General features: G+C 50.8%; 1 protein-coding gene across 2 annotated transcripts in view; it reads right to left on the bottom strand.

The window, feature by feature from the left end:
• Window positions 1–12,733, bottom strand: part of col5a1 (procollagen, type V, alpha 1) — an 82,868-nt gene that overhangs the window by 17,000 nt on the left and 53,135 nt on the right. For both annotated transcript variants that reach the window (XM_084688037.1, XM_084688036.1), the window contains exons 25-43: window positions 12,533–12,586; window positions 11,122–11,166; window positions 10,699–10,752; window positions 9,417–9,461; window positions 8,813–8,866; window positions 6,745–6,852; window positions 6,197–6,250; window positions 5,702–5,755; window positions 4,632–4,676; window positions 4,353–4,406; window positions 4,138–4,182; window positions 3,967–4,020; window positions 3,751–3,804; window positions 3,591–3,644; window positions 1,738–1,845; window positions 1,474–1,563; window positions 809–862; window positions 550–657; window positions 155–262 (exon numbers count right to left, since the gene is read on the bottom strand). In XM_084688037.1, coding sequence (XP_084544163.1) covers window positions 155–262; window positions 550–657; window positions 809–862; window positions 1,474–1,563; window positions 1,738–1,845; window positions 3,591–3,644; window positions 3,751–3,804; window positions 3,967–4,020; window positions 4,138–4,182; window positions 4,353–4,406; window positions 4,632–4,676; window positions 5,702–5,755; window positions 6,197–6,250; window positions 6,745–6,852; window positions 8,813–8,866; window positions 9,417–9,461; window positions 10,699–10,752; window positions 11,122–11,166; window positions 12,533–12,586 — 1,242 coding nt within the window. The remainder of the gene's footprint in view (window positions 1–154; window positions 263–549; window positions 658–808; window positions 863–1,473; window positions 1,564–1,737; window positions 1,846–3,590; window positions 3,645–3,750; window positions 3,805–3,966; window positions 4,021–4,137; window positions 4,183–4,352; window positions 4,407–4,631; window positions 4,677–5,701; window positions 5,756–6,196; window positions 6,251–6,744; window positions 6,853–8,812; window positions 8,867–9,416; window positions 9,462–10,698; window positions 10,753–11,121; window positions 11,167–12,532; window positions 12,587–12,733) is intronic.

Below are 12,733 nucleotides of genomic sequence, written 5' to 3' on the forward strand. Positions count from 1 at the left end.
GCGCATCTTGCAAAGATATGATGGAATATTTCTGGCACCTCGACATCTTTCGCCTCTTACGGCAAGCTCTACAAGCTGGAAGCCCGGTACCCGACACCCCCCCCTGCCCCTCTTTCTCTCCCTCCCCCTTTGCTGCCCTCCCTGCCTGCCTCACCTTGTCTCCGTCCTCTCCTGGGGGTCCCAGAGGACCAGCAGGTCCGGGCAGACCCACAGGTCCCTGGACACCATCTCTTCCGGCTGGGCCTTGTGGTCCTTTCTCTCCCTGCAAATCACCATCACATCATCTCAATGTCAAGTGGCTTTCACGGATTCAAGCAGTGGATCGGAATGACCGCATTCAAATAACCGAGCAGAAACCAACACATAGCACCATGATGCTGCACAATCTCACAGGTATGCTGTAAAATGTCACAGTGGTGCCACACAATCCGGCAACGTTGCCGTGAAATGTCACAATGACCCTATACAATCCCACAGGGAGGCTATACATCAGTGACATTTCCAGGAGCTAAGTGGCTGAGTCCAAAGCCATGCAGAACTGGTTCTTACTGGTCCACCCTTCTCTCCTGCGGGGCCTGGTGGTCCCTGAGGTCCGGGGCGGCCGGGGAGTCCAGTGGGTCCAGCGGGGCCGGCGGGTCCACGCTCACCAGGAGAACCCTGCAGAACACGAGAAAACCGGGTCAGTTAGAACTGCCAAGTTGCTGCTAACGCTACTATAGTGAGAGACTAAGAGTGAGAGAGAGAAAGAGAGAGAGAGAGATACATTGCGTGTGTGTGTGTGTGTGTGTACGTCTTTGTGTGTACTCACAGCAGGTCCAGGTGGGCCGTTGGGGCCTTCACTTCCTTTCAGGCCATGAGCCCCCTGTGGAGAGACGGAAGGGAGGATTTTGAAAAGCAACGAATCCTCCAGCTCTTCTCAGGAGAGCGAGGGGGGGCATAACACACCCCTCTCCTCACCGTGGACTCTGAATCCCAGCATCCCCCGTTGTGGGTCGGGGAATATCCTTCGACCCCCACTGAGGAGACTAAAGTCGTGGGAGGGTGCGTGTGTGCAGACGTATGTGTGTGTGTGTGTGTGTGGGGGGGGGGGTGCTTGAGGGGAAGGAAAAGGGGCGAGTCTCACTGAGAGACGACCACGTTGTGTGACAAAATCCCAAGTCAACTCTCTAGTTGCACGCAACAGACAGAGTTGATCGCAGGAAGATCCCACATACTTATCGGAGCGATGACGGAAATCAACGCATTCTAACGAGGCTACAATTAGATGCTGATGCGTGGTAGTTACATAACTACCAGCTCCTGAAATGAACTAATTAATATCAGGAAGAAAAAAACACACTTCAACTCACTTTCGAAAGTTAGACATTTCTGTCTAAGCCATGTAAAGTAAGTCATAAAGTGAGCCAAAGGCAGTGCAGTTGACACTGTTGCCTGCTGCGAAGCGTAGTCTGTTTTCCAGGCAGCAGCACTCACCACTGGGCCAGGCAGACCTCTCTCTCCAGGGAAGCCTCTCAGACCGGGGGGACCATCTTTACCAGCTGGGCCTGCGGGACCTGGATCCCCCTGCAGAGCAACACAGAGAGGCTCCAGGTGAAGGAAGGGTATGTGTCTATGCTGTAGACTGGTGGTGACTAGAGAGAGGTAGAAAGGTTGTAGGAGAGGAGAGGACAGGACAGGCCAAGAGAGGAGAGGAGCGGAGAGGGCTGGAAAGGAGAGGACTAGAGGAGAGGCGCTCACCTTGGCTCCCTCCTTCCCTGCAGCTCCAGGAAGACCCTGCTCACCAGGGGGCCCTGGGGGGCCGGGGTGGCCCCGATCTCCCATGGGTCCTGTCTCACCGGTGGGTCCCTGGGGATAGATGGAGGAGTACAGTTAGGGAGGGCAAACAAATGAAGTGAGATCATTCGTCATTTTAGAACCTCCCTGCTGCAGATCAATGCATGTTTTGAGTTTTTTACACTCAGGCAAATCCACTGGAAGTTACTCTGTGTGAGTATAAAGTCTCGCTACTATAAATGTCACTGAAACTCTAATACCATGCAACCTTTGATAGTAACATCGAACGGTGAACATAAAGCCTGCCTATCGAAGTGTAAAAGCGGCTGTCTCAACGAAATGTCTACCCACAATCACAGGGGAACCTGAGCGCCAAAGGTTTGTTTATTTGTCTGCGTGTCTCTGTGGCGACCGAGCAATGCCACTTGTTCAGTGAGCATAATTGGAAAGAAATGAAGGCAAATACAATGTTTTGTCTGTGTACTACCTAGTACGAGTTCCAATGCCAGCCAATGCTCGGAAACTGTGCGGATGTGGTGAGAGGGATGAGAGAAGTGAGGTAGAGAGGGAGGTGAGATGAAAGGGAGCAGGATTAACAAGGAACACAGGAGCAGGAGAGAGAGGGAAACAACAATAGAAAGACAGAGAGAGACAGAGAGAGAGAGAGAGAGAGAGAGAGAGAGAGAGAGAGAGAGAGAGAGAGACAGGAAGAGAGAGAGACAGGAAGAGAGAGAGACAGGAAGAGAGAGAGACACACAGAAACAGAGGGACAGGGAGAGAGAGAGAGAGAGAGAGAGAGAGAGAGAGAGAGAGAGAGAGAGAGAGAGAGAGAGAGAGAGAGAGAGAGAGAGAGAGAGAGAGAGAGAGAGAGAACGAGAGTGCAAGCGTGTGGGACACAGGGAGCCAGCTAGTTGGCAAAGCTGTGGTGCGTCTAATGATCGAGAGGGAGGTGTCACTGAGCGTGTGCGTGGTTGTGTGCTGAGTGGGAGGCCATGCTAGTCACAAAGCCATCATCGCCCCTCATCTGAATATCATCAATACGCGTAATGTGCCTAATTACCATTAGCAGAGAAGCCACACACAGGAAATGACTGTTGACTGTCTATGCATAATGTATGAAGCCCCAGCCGCTAATATATAAAAGGATAAACAACACTTTGGCAGGGAGCGTTCCTGAGATATGGGAGCAAACATTGCTAAACACCCAATGTCTTCCTTATGAGATGCTAACCACAGACATTATAACCCCCAACAACACCTTCAGTCGCCGCTTATGACCATCACAGAACAAAACCAATTAGGCAGTCGATGGATATGAGAACCAATTAGGCAGTCGATGGATATTAGCTTGGTAAAGCCCTTCTCTCATTGATATTCACATCGAGCGAGCGAGTAAACAAACAAGCATTCATATTTTATCAGAGTTTTGATGAGTCCTAACGTTTCTCCCAAAACTGCAAGCTGTGATCATCTAAACGAAACTCAGCCTGGGAGGCAGCAACCAAGCCAGCGGGTTGTCTGAATTCATAACCATGTGACCTCCTATCATCCCGAAATCCACTACGGTACGTCCACAGCATGCACCATCACTGCAACTGTAGTACCCTGCAGATTCGTTTGAGGATTTTAATAAGAGACTGCGCCGTGGCATGAACCCCTGTCATATTGTTAGAGCTGTGCACTTCTGCTCCTTTGTCATCTGCCGTCCTCATTCGGTGCACATTTGCACATCGCTTTGGATGAAACCACCTGCTCGTGTTCATTTACGCCGCCCCATGTTTACGGGGACGATCGCCGGCGGTCGCCAAAAGGCTCACCTGAGGTCCCACCACACCTGGAGGTCCGGGGGGGCCAGTCTTGCCTTGGAAACCCTGAGGAGGAGGAGGAGGAGGAAGAAGGTTTGGGGTTAGGCAACGTCGTTGCGACGTTCCATAGCCAGCTTGGAACATTCCTGTGGTAACGGGTGTGTTCACTCACAGTTTCTCCTCGCTGTCCTGGGTGTCCGGGCAGACCATCCTTTCCGGCGGGGCCCTGGAATACACACACGCGAGCACACACTCTTCAGAGCTGGTAATACACACACACGCACTGCACAACTTAGGCTAGCACTTCATAGATCTGCGTTAAAGGATTGAGGGATAGAAGACATGACAGGCATTGATTAATACACTGTAGATAGAGTAACAGACTTACAGGTGGGCCCTTTGGCCCCGGGAATCCTGTTGGTCCCTGAGGACCTGGAAGACCCTGAGCACAACACAACAAGCAATCAATCCACAGATGACCCACTAATTAGTGAATCAATGACCAGTACTGTAAATGGATCAGCATGATAGTGCCTAAGTGTCAGATATGCTTGCTTACCCTCTCACCAGGAGGCCCTGGGGGTCCGTCACTTCCTGAGTTCCCCTGGAAACAGGAAGAGAGAGGCAGGAAGTGGTCACAAGCAAACTTGAAAATGCGACGGTCAAAGGCTCAAAGAACTTTGCCGGGCTCGATTTCGGGGTATGACCTTTGAAGTGGTTTCTGTGCGCGTGATCTTGAGATCAAACTTAACAAAGGGGACCTCTGTGTCATACCTTTGGTCCAGCTTTTCCTGTGGGTCCCCTCGGGCCCCTCTCTCCACGAGGCCCCTGAAAGGAGGACGAAAAAGAAGAGTGAGAAAGAGGGAGATGGACAGGGAGAAGGAAGAAGAGATGACCTGTGAAGACTCCCTTTGCCGTTCAATGTGCCTCCGCCTAAACCCTCTTCCACGTCAAAATGGAGCTCATTAACAACCGTCACTTGGCATCAGCGGTTGTCACGGTGACTCGACTCAGCGTGGTAGCAACTGGTCAAGGTGTAGTGTGTGGTCTCACCGTTGGTCCTCTCTGTCCCCTTGGGCCAGGCTTTCCAGCTGTGCCCTAAACATGAGACAATACACACACACACACACACACTATGTCAGCATCAGAGGTCACATTCTATCGGATGTCAATGGGTGATATAAGCTTCTGACACTCAGCCCAGTGAATCAGCCAAACTCCAACCCCACCATGCAGTCAGAGACCATGGGGTGAGAGAGTGGTTGGAGGCGTCAACCGACTTGGAGACCTACAGCATGTGGTTGGTTCAAGACTCAATTACAATCCAAGACCTAAAGAAAGTTATCTAGGAAAGTAGAGACCACACAAAGAGCAAACCGCAGACAATGTTTCATAATAAAGAAGAGATGAATGCCTCAACGCACAACATATTACTTTTAGTTGGTGGCAAAAGAACATTGTGATGAATCATAAAACAAAGAATGTCATTTGTAATCATCTCACATAATATCAGTGTCTACCATTTATGTATGCAAAACAATATAATGTATGAACTGATTACAGCTTTATTTGGGTTTAAGATTTACAAAGAAGACCCCCAGTTAATATGCTATTAATCTCTCTCTCTCTCTCTCTCTCTCTCTCTCTCTCTCTCTCTCTCTCTCTCTCTCTCTCTGTCAGCTTTGTGTGTACCATTCTGTTGTGCACATGACAACAAACCATCACTCTTCAGTCTGAGCTAATGGCCCGTTCCTTCTATAGGAAAATGAAACATTGCACAGGTTCCACAAACAAGTGATGAACAACTTGGGGGCGCCTTTCAAAGTGCATAAAAAACGAGCTTTGGCAGTGAACGGGAACGGGAAGCTGCAGTGGAACGGTTGGTCCTTGGTCCTTTGTGTCCTCTCCTCCTGTCCTTTTACATTGCCCTCCTCTTTACTGGCAAACATTATAAACTGTGGTACTCTTACTGCTCCACCGAGAGGGAGAGGGGAGGAGGAGGAGGAAGAGAGAGGGACCGGGGGAGAGAGCACGTGTGTGTGTTCTGTGTCAAACTCGGTATTGATCTTGGGAGTTCTCAGGGACGAGAGGAATACTAAAACTTCTGGCAGATTCCGACTCACCCTGGTTCCTTTCTCTCCGTTGGCTCCGGGGAAACCTTGGAATCCCTGAGAGCCCTGTGCGTGGAAATAAGAAACACAAGAGGAAGAGGAGAGAGGGGAAGAGGGAAAGTTAGAGAGAGAGGTGGAGAGAGATAGTGGAAGAGATATAAAGAGAGCAAGAGGGAGAGTGAGAGAGAGAGGAAGAGAGAGATGTTATATGCGTCACCTTCATTAAAGACTAGGCAGAAGTTTTTAAATGCTGGGCCAGCAAAACGGCATTGTGGGCAGAGGTCGGCATGACTATGGTTTGATGAGTAAAACTCCCGTTCTTTGATCAGCAAGGTTCAAACATGTCTGCCACTAGCTAACGTCAAAGACATGTCCTATGAGAGGTGTACGGGGTGGGGGGGGGGGGGTCATCATAAATGTCCTGTTTGATCAAGAAACAGGGCAATCTACTGCACAGTCTCAGATACATACAGTACATCAGACACACACAAAAAGAGGGATAATTACCTTTGGTCCTTGCCTTCCTGGGTAACCTGGCAACCCAGGAACACCAAGTTTGCCCTGCGAGACAAGCAAAGCATCAACAACAGTCTCATTCGTCATACAATGGAGAGTTACTGAAGTGGCTGTCGTAAGAAATAGAGCTAGGATGTATCCCTTGGAAACGTCCTCTACAGATGTGTCGACTTGTTTGCCTGCGGCTGGGTATTTTAGAGTACGATGTGCCAAAGAGCTTTGCGATCAGTTGCGATCTGGCGGATTAGTTGAGCTAGCCGTGTTTTGGAATAAAAAAGACTGCTATCCTTCCTTGTTCCTCTCAATGTTCTGGGTCGAGCCCAACCTATTTTGTGGACACCCATCCTTTTACTAAACGTGGGTGGGATGCAAACATGGAAAACTGTTTCTCCGCTTGTCCCAGATTCGATCCAGAGAATCCCAGGAGGTGAAAAGCCATGGTGAGAAAGGACTGCACTTCCTCGTGTCTGTGCATAAGCCACTCAGGCGGAGAAATGAGGGATGGTGGAGGAGGGAGAGGAAGGGGAAGGTCGTCTCACCTTTTCACCGTTAGGTCCCAGGGGTCCAGAGTCTCCAGGGAGGCCTGAGCGACCCTTGGGTCCCTCAGGTCCATCCTCTCCTCTTGGTCCTGCAGATCCCAGTTCACCCTGAGCACACACACACACACAAGCAGGTTAAAGAGGTTGGGCTTAGGGTTCCTTTAGCCTTTTTAATTTGATGTACAATCATGTCATCATGCCAAACCTATGGACCCAGTTCCACTGCTTATCATGTTTACAAAGCTCGTGCAGTATGGTACATGCAAGCTCACATTTGACGATCGCAGTATCGTTTTTACTGTACTTTTTACTGAGCAGGGCATCACTGCTCCAGTTACAAGCACTTTTCAGATTGTTCCGCGCCTGACTTGGTGGACTGTATGTGTGTGTGTGCGTGTGTGAGTGTGCGAAAGAGAGAGTGAATGTGTATGTGAGAGAGAGAGAGAGAGAGAGAGAGAGAGAGAGAGAGAGAGAGAGAGAGAGAGAGAGAGAGAGAGAGAGAGAGAGAGAGAGAGAGAGAGAGAGAGAGAGAGAGAGAGAGAGAGAGAGAGAGAGAGAGAGAGAGAGAGAGAGAGAGAGAGAGAGAGAGAGGAGGAGAGAGACAGAGAGAGAGAGAGAGAGAGAGAGAGGGGGGGGGGGGGGGGGTGTACGTGTGTCAGTGTGTGTCAGTGTGTGTGTGTGTGTGTGTATAGCAGCAGTGATGCTCAGTAACTGGCTGTAGAATCGAATGATCTCCCCTGCCGTCAGCTCGAGAGCGGGGACGTGCGAGGCAGTCGTAGCTGCTCTGTCCCAGCATGCACCTCCATTCGGGGGTCACAGAGACGCCACGGAAACGACCCCAGCCACGCTTCAAACTTTTAGAGACAAGCTCCAGACACCCGACGGACCGTGACCAGTCCCTATTTACCGTCACGCGCACACTCTCTCCCCGTCTCCCCCCGAACACACACGCACACTCACACACGTGTACACACAGGTTAAGAACATGGTTTCTGCTTGACACACGCGGATACCGTACAGACAACTCGTCAAAATAGTCCTCAACACACACCAAACACACTCCGTGTAGAGTGCGGAATAACAAGACAAATCCGGCCAGGCTGCTCCGACCCAGAGTCCTCTTAAAGCCTCCCGTTCTTTCATGTGAATGCTCTCCATCTCTTGAGGAAGACAGGAGGGAGCCCCTCGTCTCTCTGCCTCCGTCCGGCAAGACTTTATCCTCCCATCGATCGCTGCTTTTCCTTCCTCCGCGCATGTGAAGACGCGCCGGCGAGGGACTTGGGCGTTTGTGTTTGAAGTGGAGGCCAGGCCCGGTGCCAGTGCTTTCTCACTTTGAAAAAGGCTCTTTTTTCTTCGTCTTCATCAATTCGACGAAGAGAGCCAAACGCCAACGCAGGTGGAGGGTGGAGAGCTAATTCTGGCTTCGAATCGAAAAGTTTTCGCCGTCACGGGTAATTGGAGCGAGGGCGCAGGGGGGGTGCTGAGCAAAGTGGACGGGTGTTCCATTTGTTTCCTCCGAGCGCACGCACCGATACTGTACACTGAGCCCAAGGAACGTCCCCACGGGGACAAAAAAGGACGTCTCGTCGTGGTTTCATACACACACAAATTGGGCACATTCATATATAGGGGACACAAATGCACGCACACTTGGACACACACACAGACGATCAAACATGCGCGCGCGCGATCAAACACGCGCGCAAACACTCGCCAGGCCTGGCAACGAGGTCAGTCGCTGTTTGCTCATTACCCACAATTCCACAGTGACTCAGCAGTCAAAGTGACACGGGGGCTACAAAGGGCCAAAGTGACAAAGAGGATCGATGCGCTCAATCGGTTCAAGTAAAGTCTGCGTCCCCCCAGACTGGCGAGATTAAACTCAATCCCTCTTTTGTGGAGTTTTAAGCACCTCGAGTTCTTTTCAATTAAAACCCAGAGCGGTAAAAGCACCGTGAGCAGACACGCGACAGCATGACCACCTATCAGACGGGGGAGCAAAGCCCAGTCGCGAAACTCAAGATAACAGTCAAACATCTCGGAAATCTCCAAGAGGCGAAACACTTACTCTGTCTCCCTTGATACCCATGTCTCCCTTGAAGCCAGGGAATCCATCTTCTCCCTGAAAAAGGGGGGGGGGGGGGAGTGGGGGGGTGGAGGGGGGGGGGGGGTGTGTGTAGAGGGGAGGCTCAGATTGAGTTTTGAGAAAACACAAAAGGCATACAGTAGATCTGTCTCTGACAGTTAGTCATTGGAGAGCAGCATAACTTCATCAACTATGTATATCGACACATACGCACACACACACACACACACAGACGCACACACAGACACACAGACACACACAGACACACACACGCACCCACTCATATGTATCAATGCATTTGGCAGTCACTGTTTCCATAGAAACAGATTCTCATTTTCGACTAGTCAAGGTAGGATGGCCTGACTAGGTGGGATCTACAATCTACATCTTAACATCCCATAATCATCATTATCCTCAGCGTCTCATCATACTTCTCGAATACTGGTCGTTGGTTTCTGTGTTTAAAAGAGTCCCATCATCCCTTTGCATCTCATAGCTTTTGTTCAACACAGACAAACCACTGACATACACACAAACACACACAGACACGCACACACAAACTACACACAGTACTCAGTGCCCATACCTTTTCTCCCTTGTGTCCTTTCAGACCCCGTACACCATCAGCTCCCTGTCAGCGAGAGAGAGAGAGAGAGAGAGAGAGAGAGAGAGAGAGAGAGAGAGAGAGAGAGAGAGAGAGAGAGAGAGAGAGAGAGAGAGAGAGAGAGAGAGAGAGAGAGAGAGAGAGAGAGAGAGAGAGAGAGAGAGAGAGAGAGAAAGAGAGACAGACAGACAGACAGACAGACACTAGTGAGGACGTTTCCTGGGTTACCAAGCTGGACCAGACCTGAATCAGTAGTCCTGGAGTGTCTATCCAGGCCAGTTGTGTTATGGAGCTAGGCCACCGTCTCCACATTACTAGGACAACAAAGATGCACCTCAGACAGGAGCTCATTGCTAAATAGTCACGGCAGACAGATGTATCATAGTGGATCAGGTGGCCTTTCGTGCGCCTTTCTCTGCTCGGCCCTGCTCTCGTCTGCTCCCTCTTCCGGTCTCTTCCGGTCTCTTCTGGTCTGGTCTGCTGTGCGTTCGTCTGCTCTGCCCTGTAGTAATGACTTTGGCCTCCAAGCCCTCTCCCCGTGTGGAGCATTTGATGGGATTCTATCTCTCCCCGCAACCTATTGTGTATCGGGCGAGGCTGGGTGGAGGGGGGGGGGGGGGCAGGGGAGTGGACCTAGCTGACACTGAGGCAAAGGCAAAGGGGGGGTGGGGGGAGCTGTTATCAAGGCCAGGGCGGATTGTTGAAAGAGGGACACGGGAGGGAGATGAGAGAGACGGGGGGGGGGGACGGGGGGGATGGAGAGATGAGGGGAGTGATTGAGGGAGTGATGGATGGAGGGATAGGTGACACTCGGGGCTGTTAAGGACAAGAGCTACGGCCGTGTCCGTCCATAAAAAGCGTCGCCCCGCCACCTCTGGCCACGAGCTACGAGCTCCGCGGAGATTAACCTCGGCTCGTAATCCCCCCTCTGCCTCGTCCCCCTCTCCTCGTCCCCCCCTCTAACTCCTCTACAAAGACAGGCCCTGCACCATCAGCAGAACCCCAGCCAGCGCGGCTGATCACTCAACAAAAGACGTTCGAGATCGGCCGTGACGCCCGAGCTCAGTGGACAAGTTTCCTCATCGGGTAGGCCTACATCATGGAAAACAAATAACAACCTCAGGTTCCTCTTGGGATAACTTCCTCGGACCAATTGGAAAGGCCCTTACTGCCGTCATGTGACCCATCGAGGAAGTGAATGCCTTGGGGAGGGAGTTATTCCGAGCTGGGGTGGTGCAGCGAGGCAGGGCCGCATGAAACTCACCTTCACGCCTCGGGGACCAGGGTATCCGATTGGTCCTTGAGGGCCGGCGGGGCCCTGAAGAGAGACAGATGAGTGGAAGAGAGGGATTTTCACACGCGGCCTTTTACTATGTAAATGTGAAGAGAATGCAAATAGGTCTCCAGAGGAAACAGCGCAGAAATAGACTGCGTGAGTCTGACAGAGAGGGAGGGAGGCAGAGAAGAGGGGCAAAGAGAGAGAGAGAGAGAGAGAGAGAGAGAACGAGAGAGAGAGAGAGAGAGAGAGGAAGAGAGAGAGAGGACAAGGAGGACGGAATACGAGACACTAAGAACTGAAGCAGAGAGAGAGAGCACCAACAGCAGCGAGAGGGACACAGAGGAGGATCAAGGAGGAAACAAAGCTGAGCGGAAAAACAGGGGGGGAAAAAAAAAACGAGGATCTTACCAAATGTCCTTTCTCTCCAGAAGGTCCCTCCTTTCCAGGGTGACCCTGAGAATTATTGAGAACGGCATTAATGGCAGCTTCATGCAGGGATAATGACATCCATAAATGCCCCTACGACAGCTGGTTACGAGGGGATTAGGCTGTGAAGCCACCTGAGGATGCGAAGCTCTGGAAAAGGCCATTTGGAATAAAAGCCTTCAGAGTTCAATCTCATTTGGGACTTCTTCCTTAATGCGCTGTATAATACAAGCCATGGGCTATTACAAGGCTCTTAAATTGGGCCGCACAGTTATCGGAGCCACCGTATTGCGCACACAATGGCACACGTACACACACACACACACAGACACAGACACACACAGACACACATAAACAGAAATGCATGCCCAAATGCAAACACACACACAACTGAGGGAAATTGATTATATTCCCTTGAGACGGAGAAGCTTTGAGCTGTCCATTGATGAGATAGATTAGAAAGGAGTGTGAGAGAGAGAGAGAGAGAGAGAGAGAGAGAGAGAGAGAGAGAGAGAGAGACAGAGAGAGAGAGAGAGAGAGAGAGAGAGAGAGAGAGAGAGAGAGAGAGAGAGAGAGAGACAGAGAGAGAGAGAGTGAGTGAGTGAGTGAGTGAAAGAGAACAAGACATACACAGAGAGAGGTAGAGGCAGAAAGACTGAGAAGTGAGAGAGTGAGAAAGAGAGAGACAATAAAGTACAAAGAGCAAGGGAAAGAGAGAGAGGGAGATGGAGAGAAAGGGAGAGAGACAACGACAGAGAGAGAGAGAGAGAGAGAGAGAGAGAGAGAGAGAGAGAGAGAGAGAGAGAGAGAGAGAGAGATAGACAGACAGAGAGAGAGAGAGAGAGAGAGAGAGAGAGAGAGAGAGAGAGAGAGAGAGAGAGAGAGAAGGAAAGCCCAACAGAAATAGCTATGGAGAGATATGAGTCTCTCCAGGCTAGGAGAGACAGATGTTGCTCACACGTAGCTCTCTCTCTTGTTCACACATACAGTCGCTCTCCATCCCTCCCACCCTCTTCATCTTCAATGCTGCATGTTTCCTTCCATCTATGTACCCCCGCCTCCCCCCCCACCTCTCCCACATCCCATCTGACACATTCCGAGGCCCACCTGTTGATGACACAACTCATCTGGTTTGAGCCTGTGACTGTGTGTTTCTGTTTGTGTAAGTGTGTGTGTTTGTGTAAGTGTGTGTGTGTTTGTGTAAGTGTGTGTGTGTTTGTGTAAGTGTATGTGTGTTTGTGTAAGTGTATGTGTGTTTGTGTAAGTGTATGTGTGTTTGTGTAAGTGTGTGTATGTTTGTGTAAGTGTATGTATGTTTGTGTAAGTGTATGTGTGTTTGTGTAAGTGTATGTATGTTTGTGTAAGTGTCTGTGTGTGGCGGCTGTGTGCTCACCGGTGGGCCGTCAGCTCCGGGCATCCCTGGAAGTCCTGGTTTACCGGTTGGACCCTGAGGAAGACAGGAGGAGAGAAGAGACAGGGGGAGGGGAGAGGAGACAGGGGGACGAGACGAGCGGAGGAGGGGAAGAACGTTAGACCAATCCAGATCTCAGACGGGGGGCTACTGTAGTGATCCGGAGAGTCTGTCTAGGAAGGT

The sequence above is a fragment of the Hypomesus nipponensis genome, chromosome 22 (genome assembly GCF_054491055.1).
Source record: "Hypomesus nipponensis isolate SF chromosome 22, ASM5449105v1, whole genome shotgun sequence".
Taxonomy (NCBI): Eukaryota; Metazoa; Chordata; class Actinopteri; order Osmeriformes; family Osmeridae; genus Hypomesus; species Hypomesus nipponensis.